This window comes from Mustelus asterias, chromosome 7 (assembly GCF_964213995.1).
Source record: "Mustelus asterias chromosome 7, sMusAst1.hap1.1, whole genome shotgun sequence".
In the NCBI taxonomy this organism is placed as follows: domain Eukaryota; kingdom Metazoa; phylum Chordata; class Chondrichthyes; order Carcharhiniformes; family Triakidae; genus Mustelus; species Mustelus asterias.
The window spans coordinates 19,641,635-19,663,633 of NC_135807.1; the positions used below are offsets into that span (position 1 = coordinate 19,641,635).

At 47.4% G+C, this 21,999-nt stretch overlaps 1 protein-coding gene across 1 annotated transcript in view; it reads left to right on the forward strand.

Moving 5' to 3' along the window:
- The window catches only part of lama1 (laminin, alpha 1), a 288,354-nt gene that overhangs the window by 110,597 nt on the left and 155,758 nt on the right, over positions 1–21,999 (forward strand). The window contains exons 19-24 of the mRNA XM_078216990.1: positions 1,308–1,394; positions 2,400–2,611; positions 5,505–5,611; positions 17,371–17,551; positions 20,684–20,820; positions 21,679–21,915. Coding sequence (XP_078073116.1) covers positions 1,308–1,394; positions 2,400–2,611; positions 5,505–5,611; positions 17,371–17,551; positions 20,684–20,820; positions 21,679–21,915 — 961 coding nt within the window. The remainder of the gene's footprint in view (positions 1–1,307; positions 1,395–2,399; positions 2,612–5,504; positions 5,612–17,370; positions 17,552–20,683; positions 20,821–21,678; positions 21,916–21,999) is intronic.

Here is a 21,999-nt window from a genome sequence, read left to right on the forward strand (position 1 = left end):
AGCACTTGGCCCATGCATGTTGTAGTCCAGAGCCATAGGGCAGGATTTTCTGTCCCCCTGTGGTGTGTACCCAGTCCAACGCCGGCATCTCCACATCGTGTTTTGCAGTGGCAGAGGTGGCTTGCCGTTGGCTGGCGGCAGGATTTTCCAGTCTCACTGCAGTCAACAGGGTTTCCCGTTGTTCCTACCCTCCACCTCTGGGGAACCTTTGACAGGGGGTCGCCATTGGCAGGACCGGAAAATCCTATCAGCGGGAATGGCCGGAAACTCCCACCCGTAGATAATGATGGCAGAGGATCCAACTTTCTTCCCATCACTTGGTTGACCAGGAATCTCCCCTGCTTTTGCCACCTGCCACTGGCGTGTGTTGGAAGGATTTGCAGATTGAAACTCAACCGATTTGGCTGTGTTATGGATTTACCAGCTTTGGACATCAAGTCCTGTGGAGGGACTTGAACCAGAAGTGTCTGGCTCAGAGGCAGGGATGCACTGCCAGACCTCAATAGAAACAGAGGCCAAAGTGGTCCGGTCCCCCGCCGCGGTTATTCTGGCGGTGGAGGTGGCCTGCCGTTGGCGGGTGGGTTCCCTGGTGGTGCAACCAGTGTGCCATGGAAAACGCCATTGCCTTCGGCTGGAAAACCCACCACGCGGAGCCTGGAAAATCCTGGCCGGGATGCTCTCTTCATCTCTTCATAAGCAACCTCTTCACAATCCCTAACTGCAGAAGCATTATTTTTCTGTCGTGGGAAAAATCTAACGGTGAACAATGTTCATTGAAAAATGAGGCACTTTCCAATTCTGGGACTCCATTTGCTTCATCCAGCGACGAATCTTAACCCCAACGCCCGCCCCACTCCCCCTACCAACTTTATCACAATGAATCCCCACAGCCAGTGCATCCCATCAGTGTGAACTGGTGGAATAGGTCCTCGGAGGCAGAAGTCCCTTCACCAAAATCAACTTATTTACAAGTCTGACAGCAGCATACAGAGTGCCTTCAGTTAGCAGTCTGCGCTAGGTGTCCCAGAGGAACTGACACTCCTGGTTCACTACAAAGCAAGAGGCTCCCTGATTGGCCCATCAGTTTGGCCCTTAATCAGGGAGTTCATATTCTAACAGGCCCACCTCAATTACCTGATTAAGGTCGTTACAACTGGATACCGAACAAGGTCCCATCGATGGAAGACCAGTACTTTAGTTGGCTTTAACTTTATTTGAAAGTTCTGCATTCTTTTACCCTCTCGGTGTCGTTTGTATGGGCAAGCTGATGTTTTAAGCCTTTCTAATGTTATGTATTATTTCTCCAGCTTCAGCCCCACCTGCTACCTAAACAAATCAGGAGACGTCGTATGTGACCAGTGCCAACTGGGATACGCAGGAACCAGATGTGACAGGTAATAGGAAGAACCAAGAGAATATCGGCAAACGGTTTGTGATTAAGTTGTGAGCAAATCTTTACCACCTACAAAGTTACTTTCTTTATAATTTGATCAACCATTCAAGATAATAGATTAGGAGATAATGGTCAGGATTATAGAATCATAGAATCCCTCCAGTACAGAAGGAGGCCATTCGGCCCATCGAGTCTTTACTGACCACAATCCTACCCAGGCCCTATCCCCGTAACCCCACACATTTACCTTGCTAATCCCCCTGACACTAAGGTCAATTGGGCATGGCCAATTAAATTAACCCGCACATCTTTGGACTGTGGGAGGAAACTGGAGCACCCAGAGGAAACCCATGCAGACATGGGGAGAACGTGCAGACTCCACACAGCCAGTGACCCGAGGCCAGAATTGAACCAGGATCCCTGGCGCTGTGAGGCAGCAGTGCTAACCACTGTGCCACCGTGCCGCCCCCTCTTCTCCCAGCCTGCTGCGGTGCTCGAGTAGCGCAGCAGGCCGGGAGATATCAGCGGGGTGGGGGGTGGGCCTGTAGCGGCATTTGCAACCGGCATCCGGCCAATCGATGCCTGGGGTTCTCCTACATCCACCTGAGCAGGCAGATGGGACCTTGCTTTATCTGAAAGACGGCACCTCCAACAATTCAGCACTCCCTCAGCTCTACACTGGAGTGTCTTTCGAGATTGTTGCTCCCAAGGCCTGAAGTAAAACGTCAGTAATAATCATTAACGTTATAAACTTAATTTGTTTAACCCAAGAATCATTAAGTTCAAGAACAATGATAGATGTTCAGGTTGAAAGCAGTGATTTTGGATTTACCATCTCTTGGGTGGCCTTTCCACTTGTGCGTTTTCTCGGGCAGCAGGACAACAAATTGGTGAGTGCCCCAAACTGGCCTCAGCGTTGCAAATAAAAAGTGCGAGAAAGGTCACACCGAACCGGGTTAAATTACACAGCTTTCAACACTCGTTTGTAAATTCTCTTCCTGTGCAGGTGTGCCGACGGTTACTACGGAAACCCAACAGCACCCGGAGAGTCCTGTGCGCCATGTGACTGCAATGGTAACGTCGACCCATCAGCCCCGGGAAACTGCGACCCAGTGACGGGGGAATGTCTGCAATGTATCGGGAACACAGTCGGAAGATCATGCGAGCGGTGTGTGGACGGATACTATGGCGACGCAACCATCGCTAAAAACTGCCGTGGTAAGTTAGAAGTGAAATACGGGGCAGAAGGGGAAAGGGGAGAACTTTGAAAACCCTTTATTACAATTTTCTATAACTTTGGAACGGAATGAGCGAAGACAGGTCCTGACCACAGATAAAATGGGAAATGAATGACCAAAAGCCAATCTGTATCTCGCTCCTAATGTTCCAGCACTGAGCAGGAGGCACCCGCATAAATTTGTGATTTCTTTCCTGAGGATAAAAGGACAGACCTTCAATGCAGGCCTCTGTCTCTGACAGTGAAAGGTAAAAGCCAGATGACCACAGGCTGCTCTTGCCCTCCAAGGGGCAACTGTGGTGATCTAACCTGAGGATCACCACACCTCAGGGGCAAAGTTGAGAAGGTGAGATCTTGATGAAAGCCTCAGCTGGTGGCTGTCCAATTATACCTGGTGAGCCTTCCCAACCATGGGGAAGATCTCAGCGGGGGCCATTCAGTGCTAAAATACCCATGTGAGGGCTGGAGTGGGATGAGTAAAAATACTGCGGATGCTGGAAAACTGAAATAAAAGTTGAAAATGGCAGAATTAAAAGTATAGAAACTAGAAACAGGAGTAGGCCATTCAGCCCTTTGAGCCCGCTCACCCATTCATTATGATCATGGCTGATCATCAAATTCAATATCCTGATTCCTCTTCCCTCCATATCCCTTGATCCCTTTAGCTCCAAGAGCTATATCTAATTCCTTCTTGAAATCAGACAATGTTTTGGCCTCTACTGCTTTCTGTGGGAGTGAATTCCCACACATTCACCACCCTCTGGGTGAAGAAACTTCTCCTCACCTCAGTTCCAAAAGGTTTACCCCTTATTCTCAAACTATGACCCTTAGTTCTGGACTCCCCCACCACTGGGAACATTCTTTCTGAATCTACCCTGCCTAACCCTGTTAGAATTTTATAAGTTTCTGTGTGATGCCCCTCAGCAGGTCCGGCAGTGTCTGTGGAGTGATATGGAGGTAACAAAGAACAAAGAACAATACAGCACAGGAACAGGCCCTTCGGCCCTCCAAGCCAGCGCCGCTCATGTGCCCAACTAGACCATTCGTTTGTATCCCTCTAATCCAAGTCTGTTCATGTGGCTATCTAGATAAGTCTTAAACGATCCCAGCGTTTCCGCCTCAATCACTCCAGGTCAACGACCTTTCACCCGTTTTTAATTGGTCATTCTTGATGAGAACGCATGAGCGCGTTCATTATTCTGAGAGTTGGAAAATGTTGATGTTGTTCCTTGTTCTGCGCCTGTGTATTTCTCCTCAATACCGGGGCGGGGGGGCACATTATCTGTGGCCAGTTATAGAGGTTCACAGTATGGAAACAGGCCCTTCGGCCCAACGTATCCATGCCACCTTTTTTTTCAAATCCCCTAAACTAATCCCAATTGCCTGCATATGGCCCATATCCCTCGATACCCATCTTACCCATGTAACAGTCTAAATGCTTTTTAAAAGATAAAATTGTACCCACCTCTACTACTACCTCTGGCAGCTTGTTCCAGACACTCACCACCCTCTCTGTGAAAAAATTGCCCCTCTGAACACTTTTGTATCTCTCCCCTCTCACCTTAAACCTATGCCCTCTAGTTTTAGACTCCCCTACCTTTGGGAAAAGATATTGACTATCGAGCTGATCGTGTCCCCCATTATTTTATAGACCTCTATAAGGTCACCCCTCAGCCTCCTACGCTCCAGAGAAAAAGTCCCAGTCTATCCAGCCTGTCCTTATAACTCGAACCAACAAGTCCCACAGACATGATCGGTGGGAATCTGAGTGAAATAAGGGAAGCTGTAAGAGAGCAGCACTTTCACCAGATTTGAAGATTGAAAGATAAACCATTACACCAGCTCTAATCAAAATGCTAAAAACCCAATCTCACACGCTCTCAAGGAGCACAGCATCTTGTGTGGGGAGTAATGGCTATTTGACAACTATTTTGCAGAAGGCTGTTGACTGAACAGCTGGCTGTTAGCCTTATATATTTGTTGGGATTTATAGGTATAAAATTAAATTTAACAATCTGCAAAGAAATGCTGTCAGTGCCCTCGTTGGAATGGTGCTATGTAGTGCCATCTACAGGCAAAAGAACTAGGAGCAGGAGTAGGCCATCTGGCCCATTCAATAAGATTATGGTTGATCTTTTTGTGGACTCAGCTCCACTTACCCGTCTGTTCACCATAATCCTTAATTCCTTTACTGTTCAAAAAATTATCTATCCTTGCCTTAAAAACATTCAATGAAGTAGCTTCAACTGTCGTAGTTGTAGTAGTTTATTTATTAGTCACAAGTAGGTTTATATTCACGCTGCAACGAAGTTACTGTGAAAATCCCACATTCGCCACACTCCGGCGCCTGTTTGGGTACACTGAGAGAGAATGCAGAATGGCCAATGCACCTAACCTGCACATCTTTGGGCTGTGGAAGGAAACCGGAGCACCCGGAGGAAACCTACGCAGACACAGGGAGAACGTGCAAACTCCACACAGACAGTGACCTAAGCTGGGAATCAAACCCAGGTCTCTCGCGCTGTGAGGCAGCAGTGCTAACCATTGCCACCTTGGCTTCACTGGGCAGGGAATTCCACAGATTCACAACTCTTTGGGTGAAGACATTCTTCCTCAACTCAGTCCTAAATCTGCTCCCGCTTATTTTGAGGCCTTGCCCCGTAGTTCTAGTGCCACCTGCCAAAGGAAGCAACCTCTCTGCTTCTATCTTATCTATTCCCTCATAATCTTATATGTTTCTATAAAATCTCCCCTCATTCTTCTGAATTCCAATAAGTATAGTCCCAGTTTACTCAGTCTCTCCGTGATAAATGTTCCCTTGTCTTTGGCTCACCAGCTGGTTCATCTACGGTTTTACCTTTTGTATTGTTTCAGCTTGTGACTGTAACATGAACGGTTCCTTCAGTGAGGCGTGTGAGCCGCACACTGGCCATTGCCAGTGCAAGTCCAACGTGCTGGGACAGAAGTGCGACCGGTGTTTGGTACGTATTCATGGTTCCCGACGACTTTTTAAACCAGCAGTCCAGATGCACCCCAAATGCTTATGCAAAGGCCTTTGGCAAGACCAGGAGGTTTGGTTACACAGGTCAGCAAAGTATTTCATGCATATTTGCCATGTCACAACTTCTGAGCAATTAGTAGGAAGCGGCAAGCTTCTTGCTGAGCGATCTCGTAACTGCACTGGACGGCACAGTGAGCTTCATGCCACGAGCAAGTCTGAACATGGGATAATATCTCTACTGCTGAAACATAGAAACTAGAAGTAGGAGGAGGCCCTTTGAGCCTGCTCCACCATTCATTATGATCATGGCTGATCATCAAATTCAATATCCTGATCCCCCTTTCTCCCATATCCCTTGATCCCTTTAGCCCCAAGAGCTATAGCTAATTTCTTCTTGAAATCAGACAATGTTTTGGCCTCAACTACATTCTGTGGTAGTGAATTCCACACATTCACCGCCCTCTGGGTGAAGAAATTTCTCCTCACCTCAGTTCGAATATATCTTCAAACTACGACCCCTAGTTCTGGACTCTCCCATCAGGAACATTCTTTCTGAATCTACCCTGTCTAACTCTGTTAGAATTTTATAAGTTTCTATCAGATCCCCTCTCACTCTTCTAAACTCCAGTGAATATAATCCTAACCGACTCAGTCTCTCCCCAAAAGACATCCTCGGAATCAACCTGGTAAACCTTCGCTGTGCTCCCTCTATAGCAAGGACATCCTTCGTCAGATAAGGACACCAAAACTGCACACAATACTCGGGTGTGGCCTCACCAACACCCTATACAATTGCAGCAAAACATTCCTATGTACTCAAATCCTCTTGCGATGAAGGCCAGATGCCCAAACCTTTATATCGCGACACGCGAATTGAATTCACCTTACACTTCCGCAGCCTGGAGTTACAGCTGAGCCATTTTTAACACTGCCATGAGGTTTGCAATGTTTTGTTTTTTTTAATTTAAATTCTAATCACGGAACAGATTTGATTTAATAATGAGACATTTTGACTTGCCTTCAGACAGCCTAAGTAAGGCTCATCAGACACGGTTGTAAGACTTTTCATTCACCCAAAGTGTTCAAATACAGTGAGAATAACACAATGAGATGCCTCAGAGGGATCCTGTGGCTGTCATCTTATTTCGGAGTTTCGATGTGATGGTTCTGAATGCAAAGCTCAACATCTAACTGGCTCTTTCCCAAGCTCAGCCATATCGGAAAATCATTCTCACATATCCATTGTCTCCTAATCGAGTACACCGGGGAGAGAGTGTATAATTTTTGCTTTATTCTTAAATCGTTTTTTAATTGATTTGACATTCCTAGATGGCCAGGAAACAGTGTGAGAGTGAAGGATTACGATTTGCAGCCTAATTGTTTTCTATGGTGATTACGGCAATGACAATCGGCATGGTGGCACAGTGATTAGCACTGCTGCCTCACAGCGCCAGGGACATGGGTTCGATTCTCAGCTTGGGTCACTGTCTGTGTGGAGTCTGCACCTTCTCCCCGTGACTGCGTGGGTTTCCTTCGGGTGCTCCGGTTTCCTCCCACACTCCAAAGATGTATGGGGTTAGGTGGATTGGCCATGCTAAATGTTAAGGGAGACATAGTGGCACAGTGGTTAGCACTGCTGCCTCACAGCACCAGGGATCTGTGTTCGATTCCCAGCTTGGGTCACTGTCTGTGTGGAGTTTTCATGTTCTCCACATGTCTGTGTGGACTTCCTCCGGGTGCTCCGGTTTCCTCCCACAGTCCAAAGATGTGCTGGTGAGGTGTGCTGGCCATGATAAATTCTCCCTCAGTGTATCTGAACAGGCGCCGGAGTGTGGCAACTAGGGGATTTTCACAGTAACTTCATTGCAGTGTGAATGTAAGCCTACTTGTGACTAATAAATAAACTTTACTTGACTTTAAATTGCCCTTTAGTGTCAGGGGGACTAGCTAGGGTAAATGCATGGGGTTATGGGGATAGGGCCTGGGTGAGATTGTGGTCGGTGCAGACCTGATGGGCCGAATGGCCTCCTCCTGCACCGTAGGATTCTAAAAATTTGAATTAAAAGCCGGAGCGTGGCACATTTTAACGGGGCGGGGGGGAGGGCGGTGGGGGGGGGGGCTCTCTGATACCTCGAACAAGCGACGGAAATGCCGCAACTAGGACTGATGAGACGTAGGCCAGGATTTCACCATCCCTCCTGCCTGGCGGGATATTACAATCCCGCCAAAGTAGACGGCAATTTAAATGGTCCACTGCGTCCGCCAGGGTGGGGGTGGGGGCAGTGGAGAGACACTCCACGGTCGGGCCATCAAATCCTGGCCATTGTCCCTTTCTGCACTCTTCCACAAAATGGGCTCCTGTGGACTGGACTTTCCTCTTGGGAACGTGTTTTACGGACTGGGCCACCGGCCGGTTCGCGAACTGCACTCCTGTCTGATGCACAGCTTTGCCCAGGATCTTTGTTGCTTTCTTCAGGGAGAGTGGTGAACCAACGCAGGAAGAGTCCGGGTACGGAGGTGGGCTGGTGTCAAGGCCCACCTCAGTTCTCGACGACAGTGACACAGCTCCTAACATTACTTAATGGCCTCACTCCCCCATCCCATCACTAGCCCCTGCCTCCTCCATAGCTATTTAACTAGCATTCACTATCTCTCGTTCTCAGATTTCATGGAATATCAATGGAACATACTTTACATTCTGAGGAAGAAGTGGGAGGCACAGTGGTTAGTTTTGCTGCCTCACAGCGCCAGGGACCCGGGTTCGATTCTGGCCTTGGGTGACTTTGTGTAATTTACGTTGGTTTTCTCCCACAGTCCCAAGATGTGCAGGTTAGGTAAATAGACAATGCTATATTGTCCCTTAGTGTCCCAGGATATGTGGGTTACGGGGATTAACGGGGTAAAATACATGTGGTTACGGGAATAAGGCCTGGGTAGGATGCTCTGTCATAGAGTCAGTGCAGACTCGATGGACTGAATGGCTTCCTTCTGCACTGTAGCGATTCTATGAAATGGGAAACCTCTCACAATCCAACAAAAGCCTCTGTCAAACACACTGAGATACTAAGAAAATACATTCTTCCATGTGAAGAAACCCTTGTAATGCTTGTATCAACACACCAGAAACTGTCATTCAATTTTAATTTGAAACACAGCAGCATTTGAAACTCAGCCTAACATTCCGCCAGGGTGGGGGTGGGGGCAGTGGAGAGACACTCCACAGCTGTCCAAACAATAGGCTGCTCTCTGGGATGGGAAAAAGCAAAGGTGTTTGTTTCAATTTGCCAGCAAAGTGCCCATCAGTAAATGATTAGTTATACTTCTTCAAAAGTCGAAAGCAGATCTTTTGAATCAGCCAGAGCCGTAACTTCATTTGAAACACAGTACAACGGATGGCAGGACAGGCTGACAGGACATATTGTCACAGTTTTCACTGCATTATGGTACTTTCTCCATTGGAAAAATAGTGCAGTGAAAGTGAACAATTAAACAAAGCTAGTCAACGTAAGGGTCAACTTACAGGCCAGGTTGCTATGATGAATCACTGCACTAAAAACACATCTACATGGTGATAAAGTAATACATAAATAATGACATTTGAAAGGATGCAAACATTTTACATTTACCTTGCAGAATAGAAACTAGAAGCAGGCCCTTCGAGCTCTATCGGCCATTCATTTTGATCATGGCCAATTATCAAATTCAATATCCTGAATATTCCCAACTCATAGAATCACAGAAACCCTACAGTATGGAAGGAGGCCATTCGGCCCATCCAGCCTGCACTGACAACAATCCCACCCTATCCCCACAACCCCACACACTTACCCCACTAATCCCTCTAACCTACACATCCCAGGACACTAAGGGGCAATTTAGTATGGCCAATCAACCTAACCCACACATCTTTGGAGTGTGGGAGGAAACTGGAGCACCCGGAGGAAACCCATGCAGACATGGGGAGAATGTGCAAACTCCACACAGACAGTGCCCCAAGGCGGGAATCGAACCCGGGTCCCTGGAGCTGTGAGGCAGCAGTGCTAACCACTGTACCACTGTGTTGCCCACTCCTCAGCAGGCTTTCCATTTCAAGCTCTCAAACCCGGTGTGCTTTTACTGTGCATTGAAAAGCCCCCACCCGCAGACAAAAATGGTGCGTGGGAGGAAATCTGATTCTTGTCCTTAATTTAAAATTGGGAACCTGACCTCAGCAGGGACAGGTGTGCACATTGGTCCCTCGGCATTCCCAATCCACAGCAAGGCCTGAGGAATGTGGCACGGGGCCAGATATGTGGAGGAATTTTATTTTACGCATTCTTTGGACATGGGCATTGCTGGCTGGCCAGCATTTATTGCCCATCCCTAGTTGCCCAAGGGCAGTTGAGAGTCAACCACATTGCTGTGGCTCTGGAGTCACATGTAGGCCAGACCAGGTAAGGACGGCAGATTTTCTTCCCTAAAAGATAGTAGTCAACCAGATGGGTTTTTCTGACAATTGTTTCATGGTCATCAGTCGATTCTTAATTCCAGATATTTTTGACTGAATTCAAATTCCACCATCTGCTGTGGCAGGATTTGAACCCAGGTCCACAGAGCATTAGCTGTGTTTCTGGATTAATTGTCCATTGATAATACCACTAGGCCATCGCCTCCGCAGATCGGGTTTCCTCCAGAATAAAGAATCAAAGAGTAGCTCAAAGGATGCACCTCTGCACTTGGCCCCTGAGTTCAATTGTGAAACTTCTGAAATTTTCAAGTGGAGGCCTGTACTGCCACACAAGATAAGAAAATCCAAACCAAAGGACCAGTAGTTTTATTTTATTGAGGCCTTCCCACCTACTATGTGGTGACGTGGATAATGTTGGAATCGTACACCACAGATGAAGGCCATTCAAGCCATCATGCTTGTACTAGCGCTTTGAAAGAGCAATCCCAACATTTCCCTGGTCTTTTCCCAATAGTGCTGTGGGGTTTCTCCTTTTTGAGTATCTATAATATTGCCTGCTGGTAATGGACCTCCCTTGCATGAAGTTGATCTTTCTCTACACCTTCGCTATGACTGTAATACTACGGGCAGGATTTTATGGTCTCGCATGAGACTGGCGATTCCCGCCCGAGGTCAACTGAGATTTCCGTTGTCGGACCCTCGCCCGCTCCGATCCTTTGGCAGACGAGGAGGTAGAGTTGCAGCATACATTCTGCACTCTCTCCTTTCCTTCTCTATGAACGGTATGCTTTGCCTGTATAGCACGCAAGAAACAATACTTTTCAGTGTATGTTAATACATGTGACAATAATAAATCAAATCAAAAATCATTTTGGTGCTTTGTTTTTGCTGGAAAACAACAGTGGCCAAAGGAACAGCTTTGAATCCCAGCTCAGGGGGAGACTGCTGAAGGTAACCTACAGTGAGGTTATGAGTAGTGCGGTGCACTAAGTTGTACTGATTGCTTCTCTAGCCAGCGATAAGTGTTCGCGTGTTGCAGGATATTTGAAAACACTGTGGTCTGTTGTTGGCGATTGACAGGATTGGGCATTTTAAAATTGCCATCACAAATAATGCCAAATTTCAAATGGAGCAACAATTAAAATTGAATGATAAAATCCCTACAGTGCCATTCGGCCCGTCAAGCTTGCACCGACAACAATCCCACCCAGATCTTATCCCCGTAACACTACATATTTACCCCGCTCATCTCTGGCACTAAGGGGCAATATAACATGGCCAACCAGCCTAACCCGCACATCTTTGGACTGTGGGAGGAAACTGGAGCACCCGGAGGAAACCCGTATAGACACGGGGAGAATGTGCAAACTCCACACGGACGGTGACCCAAACCGGGAATCAGACCCGGGTCCCTGGCGCTGTGAGGCAGCAGTGCTAACCACTGTGCCACCGTGCCGTCCTAATTCATACTGCATGAGAAAAGCATGCTGATTGGTTGGCAAATCAATTCTGATTGGTCGAGGCATTGCCATGGAGAATGCGCCAGGGAAATATTAAATCGGGGGAACCAAAAGATTTAAATGTGAAGATTTGCAGGATTGAGATGATGATGCGAAGGAAGATCAGTGAGTCAGATGTTGTCCAGTTTGGGAAAGAGGGATGTCGGGTCCATTCATTCCTCAGAATAGACGAAGACAGCACTGATACGTTGAATTTTTTTTATTGTGCATAATTTAAAATTAACACATTATCGAAAGCGAATAAAAGGATTACTGGGAGAGACAAAGAAAAGAGAGAGACACTGGCTTGTCTGCCAGTCCTACTGAACAGGTCTCGAAAACAGACTTGACCCAAAAAACTAAAAACATCAGTTTTAGTCACAGAATACAGAATACAGAATTATAAGCTTTTTGTTATCTCGTACTGAAGTTGTTTGTGGCCATGAAAAGCTTTGTTTTGACCTCTGAGAAAGCCTGGCCACGATTCTCCCATCGCGACCCGCAACCTTCCTGGCGGGTCAAGGTGGGAGATGTGTGTCGCCGGCCTTGTGGCGAGAGCGCATGCGCATCTCCCACAGCCGGCGAACAGTTGGCGGTCAGACCAACGCTGGAAACCACCGAGAAGGCAGGTAAGTAATTTGGATCTTTTAAAATATGTTTTAAATATGTTTAGCAGTTCATTATCGGTAACTTTCAGGTCCCGACTGAATCTCCCACCCTGCCAGGAGTACTTCATTCCGGCAGGGTTTTGACTAGCTCCACACGTTCGGAGAACTAGCAGGAGACCCCACCAGAATGAAGAGAGGGCAATCGGGACCCCCCCAGTGGGTCGGACGGCGGGGGGGTGGTGTCCCCTGGGCGTGGGCACCCTGGTAGTGCCAGCCTATGCCCCCTGGCACTGCCCAGGGGGCAAAATGCCTATGCCCAGGGGGAACCTTGGCACTGCCCATTGGGCATTAGGCAGTGCCAAGGGGGTGAGGTCTATTGTGGGCGGGGGCTGGGGACAATCGGTGGGGGTGGGGGGTCCCGCAGCCACTCTGCAGACAGGATCGATCTGGGATGGAGGGAGGGCAGCGATTGGGGAGGGCTGGGGGGCTGTGGTCTGCCAGGGTGGGCCTGCCTCCCAGGGGGGGAGTGTTTGACCCCGGGGGGGGGTCAGCGGGAGAGGTGGTCTGCCGGGGTGAGGGCGGTGGGCCGTGCATTGGGGCACTCCGGGGCATGGGGGAGTCAGGGCTAGCCCGGGAATTGCTGTGGGGGCTGCAATTGGGCTCTGGGGGTGGCTGGTGAGGCAGTACTGTGGGGGTCCTGGGCTGGCCAGCGATCGAGCTGTCCAGCAAACGGGGAGTCTGACAGATCGATGCCACTGCACATGCGCAGAGTTCCGGAACTGTCAAACTCTGGCGTGAATAGGCCCCACCACCTGGGTTTTTAATAAGATTCACAACTGGGACCTCTGCATTGCACACAGTGTGGAGATTCAGGGGAGAAGCTGAACTGACAAACAGTTGGGATTTAGAACAGTTCTCCCACCAATTTTGGGAGAATCGTGGCCAATATTTCTAATTGTAATTTCAATGAATGCCTGCTGAGTTTAAAACATGGTCAAGTTAGCTTTAAAAGCTTAGAATATAAGAACATAAGAAATAGGAGCAGGAGTAGGCCAACTAGCCCCTCGAGCCTGCCCTGCCATTCAATAAGATCATGGCTGATCTGAAGTGGATCAGTTCCACTTACCCGCCTGATCCCCATAACCCCTAATTCCCTTACCGATCAGGAATCCATCTATCCGTGATTTAAACATATTCAACGAGGTAGCCTCCACCACTTCAGTGGGCAGAGAATTCCAGAGATTCACCACCCTCTGGGAGAAGAGGTTCCTCCTCAACTCTGTCGTAAACTGACCCCCCTTTATTTTGAGGCTGTGCCCTCTAGTTCTAGCTTCCTTTCTAAGTGGAAAGAATCTCTCCACCTCTACCCTATCCAGCCCCTTCATTATCATAGAAATCATAGAAACTCTACAGTACAGAAAGAGGCCATTCGGCCCATCGAGTCTGCACCGACCACAATCCCACCCAGGCTCTACCCCCATATCCCTACATATTTTACTCACTAATCCCTCTAAGCTATGCATCTCGGGCAATTTTAGCATGGCCAATCAACCTAACCCGCACATCTTTGGACTGTGGGAGGAAACCGGAGCACCCGGAGGAAACGCACGCTGACACGAGGAGAATGTGCAAACTCCACACAGACAGTGACCCAAGCCGGGAATCGAACTCAGGTCCCTGGAGCTGTGAAGCAGCAGTGCTAACCACTGTGCTTCCGTGCCGCCCATCTTATCTTATAGGTCTCTATAAGATCCCCCCATAGCCTTCTAAATTTCAACGAGTACAAACCCAATCTGCTCAGTCTCTCCTCATAATCAACACCCCTCATCTCTGGTATCAACCTGGTGAACCTTCTCTGCACTCCCTCCAAGGCCAATATATCCTTCCACAAATAAGGGGACCAATACTGCACACAGTATTCCAGCTGCGGCCTCACCAATGCCCTGGACAGATGCATCAAGACATCTCTGCTTTTATATTCTATCCCCCTTGCGATATAGGCCAACATCCCATTTGCCTTCTTGATCACCTGTTGCACCTGCAGACTGGGTTTTTGCGTCTCATGCACAAGGACCCCCAGGTCCCTTTGCACAGTAGCATGTTGTAATTTTTTCCATTTAGATAATAATCCAATTTGCTATTATTTCCTCCAAAGTGAATAACCTCGCATTTGTCAACGTTATACTCCATCTGCCAGATCCTCGCCCACTCACTCATCCTGTCCAAATCTCTCTGCAGACCTTCTATGCCCTCCACACGATTCACTTTTCCACTTATCTTTGTGTCGTCTGCAAACTTTGTTACCCTACACTCAGTCCCCTCCTCCAGATCGTCTATATAAATGGTAAATAGTTGAGGCCCCAGTACCAATCCCTGCGGCATGCCACTAGTTACCATCTGCCAACCAGAAAAGCACCCATTGATTCCGACTCTCTGCTTCCTGTCGGATAGCCAATCCCCAGTCCACGCTAACACCCTACCCCCAACTCCGTGTGACCCAATCTTCTTCAGCAACCTTTTGTGAGGCACCTTATCAAATGCCTTTTGGAAATCCAAAAACACCACATCCACCAGTTCCCCTCCGTCAACCGCACTAGTCACATCTTCATAAAAATCCAACAAGTTCGTCAAGCACGACTTTCCCCTCATGAATCCATGCTGCATCTGCTTAATCGAACCATTCTTATCCAGATGGCCTGCTATTTCTTCTTTAATGATGGATTCCAGCATTTTCCCAACTACAGACGTTAAGCTAACCGGCCTGTAGTTACCCGCCTTTTGACTATTTCCTTTTTTAAACATTTAAAGGTAATTGCATCGGCAGAAATATCTTAAAATGAAGCCTTTGCATTAATGAAGCAAACCACACACAGGGTCCACAACAAGGGACCAGAGGTTTTGGATGAGTGGCTGTTTGGAGGCTGGGAAAGAGAGAATCAGCTTGCAGCTTACAAAGGCATGGACAATAGTTCCAGCAGTCAATGGGTTAACTTGGGGCTGGAGATGGATGATAATGTGCTCGGGGAGGTGAACAGTCCCTGAGAGGGGAGAGGATACAGGGTCAGGAGCTCAGCTTGAATACGTGCTGAGCGTGTGAATTGGACCTCAGGCAATGGTTGTGGGGTGTTTGGAATAGATGGTGTGGGTGTACAGTTTGTGGGGGGGGTCAAAGACAATGGGTAGGGTCCCCCCGCACCCCCCCCCCCCCCATGTTTTCCAGCGGTAGAAGCAGCTCGCCATCAGCTGCTGGTAGGATTCTCTGGTGCTGCCGACCCACACGCAGCAATGTGGTTAACTCTCAACTGTCCTCGGGCAGCCAGGGTTGGGCAATAAATTTGGTTTGATTTATTATTGTCACATGTGTTGGGATACAGTGAAAAGAATTGTTTCTTGCGCGCTATACAGACAAAGCATACCATTCATAGAGAAGGAAAGGAGAGAGTGCAGAATGTAGTGTTAGTCATAGCTAGGGTGTAGAGGAAGATCAACTTAGTGCGAGGTAGGTCTATTTAAAAGTCTGACAGCAGCAGGGAAGAAGCTGTTCTTGAGTCGGTCGGTACGTAACCTCAGACTTTTGTATCTTTTTCCCAAAGGAAGAAGGTGGAAGAGAGAATGTCTGGGGTGCGTGGGGTCCTTAATTATGCTGGCTGCTTTGCTGAGGCAGCGGGAAGTGTCGACGGAGTCAATGGATGGGAGGCTGGTTTGCGTGATGAATTGGGCTACATTCACGACCTTTTGCAGTAAATGCTGGCCAGCCAGCGATGCCCACGGCCCACAAATGAATTTTTAAAAATGCCTCCAGCGTTTTGCGTGTCTCACCCATCCTGCTGCCTGGAATCCTCGGTAGAGGGGCTCCTTTGGCAGGACCAGCAGATCCTGCTGGTGGGAAGGGCCGGAAAATCCGGCTCGATGGAATCAGTCTTCCCAAAAATAGATAAATACTGGAAACTGAGGAACATACAGGACAACAGAGAGGGAGGGGTAATGAGATATGTTTGAAACTGACCTCTTCAATGTTGGCAGAATGGATCCTGATAGTGCAGTAATATTCCATGGTCATTATTCACTGGGCTATCAGTGTGTGCTATTTAATGTACATATATGTTGATTATTATTTCCTGCAAATCAGCTTAGTTAGGATCGAGGGAAGTAGTTACAGCAACATAGCAAAGAAAAATAGCATCATACAATCCCTATAGTGCAGGAGGAGGTCATTTTTTTTCATAGAAATTCATAGAATTCATAGAAACCCTACAGTACAGAAAGAGGCCATTCGGCCCAGCGAGGCTGCACCGACCACAATCCCACCCAGGCCCTACCCCCATATCCCGACATATTTTACCCACTAATCCCTCTAACCTACGCATCTCAGGACACTAAGGGGCAATTTTTTTTAGCATGGCCAATCAACCTAACCCGCACATCTTTGGACTGTGGAAGGAAACCGGAGCACCCGGAGGAAACCCACGCAGACCCGGGGAGAACATGCAGACTCCACACAGACAGTGACCCAAGCTGGGAATTGAACCCGGGTCCCTGGTGCTGTGAGGCAGCAGTGCTAACCACTGTGCCACCGCCCCAAAATACTTTATTTTGTGTTGATTCATTTAGGTTTTGTGGAAACCACTTCTAAAAAAAAAATTAACCTGGATTCAATGGATGAAAGCAAATTACTGCAGATGCTGGAATCTGAAACCAACAGAGAAAATGCTGGAAAGTCTCAGCGGGTCTGTCAGCATCTGTAAGGAGAGAAAAGAGCTGACGTTTCGAGTCCAGATGACCCTTTGTCAAAGCTGACAGAAAAATAGCAGATCAGAGGCTGGGAATTCTCCAGTCAGTAATTCATCCCCAAATCTTTTCTGCTTTGACAAAGGGTTATCTGGACTCGAAACGTCAGCTCTTTTCTCTCCTTACAGATGCTGCCGGACCTGCTGAGATTTTCCAGCGTTTTCTCTTTTGGTTAATCTGGATTCAATGATGTCCAAAATAGATCGTGTGAAAAAATGTGCTTTAAAATCAATTCAAATGAGAAGTAGTTTGAATGATCTTTCCTGGGGAAGGTGCTCGCCTGCCTGATGCTTGCGATCCTCAGCCCGCTGACCCATTTGTATATTTTTAGTGAATTGTTCAGTTTGCTTTGGCCTCCGCACTGATGCTTAACTAATGCTTTTACTGTGCCTAACAGCATGGGTATTTTGGCTTGAGCACTGGACTGGGCTGCCTTCCCTGCAACTGCAGCCAATTGGGCTCAACCTCTGAGGACTGTGGCGATGACGGGCAGTGTCACTGTGTGCCGGGGGTGAGTGGACAAAAGTGCGACCAGTGCGCGCACGGTTTCCATGGATTCCAGAACGGCGGCTGCACACGTAAGTTGTTTTTTTTTGGAAGCACGCCTCGAAGACGACAACTTTGTCAGCGCCATTTTCAGTAGCAACTGTGTTTGCCAAATTTCATTTGTAAATGAAAAGCTATCCGGTCTGTTGAGGTTGTATCGATTTTAACTGTACAGAGTATACACCACCAAACGCATCCATCATAGTTATCGACAATGCATGGTGAGGTATACTCCCTGCCTGCAACACAGGGCCATCTTCTGACTTAAAGAGAAAACAGTAAAAAGTCTCACAACACCAGGTTAAAGTCCAACAGGTTTATTTGGAACCACATTACTTGTAACCCCTACCGTACTGCCTGGGTTTGCAAAATCTTACCAGCTGTCCTGGCTTGAGACAATTCACATCTCTTTAACCTGTGATTATCCCTCTCCCCACGCACACTGTTTGTACCTGTGAAGACTTGATTACCTGTAAAGACTCGCATTCCAACCATTCTTCACATTCCAATCTGGAATTCTCTTGCAATTGTGTCTTTGCCTATATATGCCGTGTTTGTGAACCCACATCTCCACTCACCTGATGAAGGAGCAGCGCTCCGAAAGCTCGTACTACCAAATAAACCTGTTGGACTTTAATCTGGCATTGTGAGACTTCTTACTGTGTCTACCCCAGTCCAACGCCTGCACCTCCACCTTAAAGAGAAGCCAAGTAATTGAAAGCCAATTGATCTAATTTTCTTGGCTCCTTATGTCCCTTTCTCCTCTGTTGCTGGAGTACAACTCCCTTGCAGCTGCTTTCACACTCATATCTCACAGAAGCCTCCAATTTTATTTAAACTGTGAGCCTGATGTCAGTTACATTGTTCCACTCTACACACCCAGCAGAGACGAGGCCAATCTCCTCCTCACTTAACACCTACACACAAGAGCTTTCCATCCAGAAAGGTTACAGGAGAGTGATCAGGAGCCAGCACACTAGCTCACTTCTTTCCTAGACCAGGGAGTATTGAAGCTCGTGGTAACACAACATGGGCTAGGGTTTTGTGCTGGCTGTGGCTCAGTTGGTAGCACTCTCAACCTCAGAAGGTTATGCGTTGAAAGAACCATTGCAAGACCTGGCACACAGACAACAAAATCTAACACTCCAAAGTAGCACAGCGGGAGTGCATAGAATCATAGAATCACTACAGTGCAAAAGGAGGCCATTCAGCCCATTGAGTCTGCACCGGCTCTCCGACAGAGCATCTTATTCTGGTCCATCCCCCCACCCTATCGCTGTACCTCCATCATTTAGCCCATTAATCCCTCTTATCTACACATCTTGGGATGCTAAGAGGCAATTTAACATGACCAATTTACCTAACCTGCACATCTTTGAAATGTGAGAGGGAACCGGAGCACCCAGAGGAAACCCACGCAGACATGGGGAGAATGTGCAAACTCCAAACACAGTAACCCAAGCCAGGGATCGAACCTTGCACTGTGAGGCAGCAGTGCTAACCACTGTGTCCGCACCGCATTCTTGTCAAAATATCTGCCCTCTCGGGTGAACATTAAAGAACACCTGACGCTATTTTGAAGCGGAACCCAGCAGTTATCCCGGTCCCCTGGCCAATGTTTGTCCAATATCACAGAAGCATCGGGTCATTATCAAATAACTGTTTGTGGGAGCTTACTGTGCACTAGCCAGTTGCTGCTCTCCCTACATTACTGCAGTGACAACACTTCAGTACTACTTCATTGGCTGTAAAGTGCTTTGAGACATCTAGTGGTGAGGAAGGTGATGGCCTAGTGGTATTAGCGCTAGACTATTAATCCAGAAACTCAGCCAATGCTCTGGGGACCTGGGTTCGAATCCTGCCGATGGTAGAATTTGAAATCAATATTTTTTTAAATCTGGAATTAAGAATCTACTGAAAACCATGAAAACATTGTCGATTGTGGGAAAAACCCATCTGGTTCACTAATGTCCTTTAGGGAAGGAAATAAAAGAACAAAGAAAGTTACAGCACAGAGACAGGCCGTTCAGCACTCCAAGCCTGCACTGACCATGCTGCCCGTCTGAACTAAAACCCCCTATCCTTCCGGGGACGATTTCCCTCCATTCCCATCCTATTCACGTATTTGTCAAGAAGCCACTTAAAGTCACTATCGTATCTGCTTCAACTACCTCCCCCGGCAGCGAGTTCCAGGCACCCACCACCATCTGTGGAAAAAACTTGCCTCGTACATCTCCTTTAAACCTTGCCCTTCGCACCTTAAACCTATGCCCCCTAGTAACTGACTCTTCCACCCTGGGAAAAAGCTTCTGACTATCCACTCTGTCCATGCCCCCCATAATCTTGCAGACTTCTATCAGGTCATCCCTCAACCTCCGTTGTTCCAATCAGAACAAGCCAATTTTCTCCAACCTTTCCTCATAGCTAATGCCCTCCATACCAGACAACATCCTGGTAAATCTTTCCTGTACCCTCTCCAAAGGCTCCACATCCTTCTGGTAGTGCGGCGACCAGAATTGAACACGATACTCCAAGTATGGCCTAACTAAGGTTCTATAAAGTCTTTACCTGGTCTGGCCTACGTGTGACTCAAGAGCCACAGCAATGTGCCCTCTGAATTAGGGCAACTAAGGATGAGGAATTAATGCTAGCCAGCCAGTGACATCCCTGTCCCACGAGCAAAGAAAAAAAAATCTGGTTGGTCCATTACAACATCAATCGGTGTCTGTTCCCCATTGCACCATCACATTAGCCTGGTTGATTTTCTCCTCACAGAGAGGCCTGTAACTAGCTGCGGAATATTATTGTACAAAATGCTTGGCATGTTCTTATCAAACCGCTCCATATTAGCAGAGTCATTAACTCATTTAAATTAAGCCGGTTAATACCTTCTCAAATAAAGACGCTCATGCCATGTTGCAATATCAGACAGAAAAATTCGATATGCACACATTAAACTTTCACGTAATAATATTGCACAGCGTAATTTATGGACTAATGGTGCGGAATATTGTTACTTCAGGGAATATTATTCCCCAGATAATCAGTGGCCCACACAGAATTTAGCGCTGAACGTTGAAGCGTAACATGTCTGATGAATATTTTTGACAAATGCAGAGTAGACTAACCCTCTCCTACTAAATCTCCTTCTGCTTTTGCTGCAGCTTGCGACTGTGCCCACACTCGCAACAATTGTGCAAAGGACTCTGGCCAGTGCATCTGCCCACCGCACACTGAGGGGGCTAAATGTGAACGCTGTGAGGCCAACTACTGGGGTCACGACCCTGAAGGTGGATGCCAGGTATAGTAAACAGCAGCAAGGTGTTCACATTGCAGAAGCAATGCCTTTATAACCCTTTTGATCTTTGATAATAGCCATCCGTAGAATTTATTAATGACTTTTTAAAGTTTTTAAGTTTATTTATCAGTGTCACAAGTAGGCTTGCATTAATACTGCAATGAAGTTATGACTTACATTTTGAGATATGGGCTGGAAGTCTACCAGCCCGCCTGCTATGGGAAGTGGAGCGGGTAAGGGACGGACCATTGATCTCAGGCGGGATTTTACTGTTTCGGGATGAGCGAGACCGGAAAATCCCGCCCATACTCTCATCTATTAGAAAAAGTCACCTCAAGTATAAAGTGGCTTTGAATAACAGAAAATATTACAGAATATTAGAAAACATTAGAGAATAACAGAAACCATTTCCTCGGATGGTGATAGCTAGCACGAGGGGACATAGCTTTAAATTGAGGGGTGATAGATATAGGACAGATGTCAGAGGTAGGTTCTTCACTCAGAGAGTAGTAAGGGTGTGGAATGCCCTGCCTGCAGCAGTAGTGGACTCGCCAACATTAAGGGCATTTAAATGGTCATTGGATAAACATATGGATGATATTGGAATAGTGTAGGTTAGATGGGCTTTAGATTGGTTTCACAGGTCGGCGCAACATCGAGCGCCGAAGGGCCTGTACTGCGCTGTAATGTTCTTATGTTCTATGTTCTACATCCCATTGTCATAATTAAAATTGGATCAAAGGACAGCTAACAAAAAACAAGCATTTTTTGACAAGGAATTCTGCCAATTCCTTCCTAAGGCGCGGAATTCAGAATTGCTCACAGAACCACCAATTTTTGTTTTCTTTCATTTTTGTGCAGCCTTGTAACTGCAGTAGAGTCGGATCGGTTGGTCTTCAGTGTGACGCGACGAGTGGTCACTGCCTTTGCAAAGAGGAGTTCAGTGGAGAACATTGCAACAAGTGTGCCATTGGCTACAGGGACTACCCACAATGCTTTGCCTGCAAGTGCGACCCCAGCGGTACCAGACCTGATAAATGTGACCTGACCCAAGGAGTCTGCAGCTGTGAGGAGCGCACAGGGCTTTGCCCCTGTAAGGTACAATGTCATTGATATACTGTATCCTTGAATGACATTCACTAACTTTGAGCCTTTCGAACATCCTTCGGCAGCACTAATTTT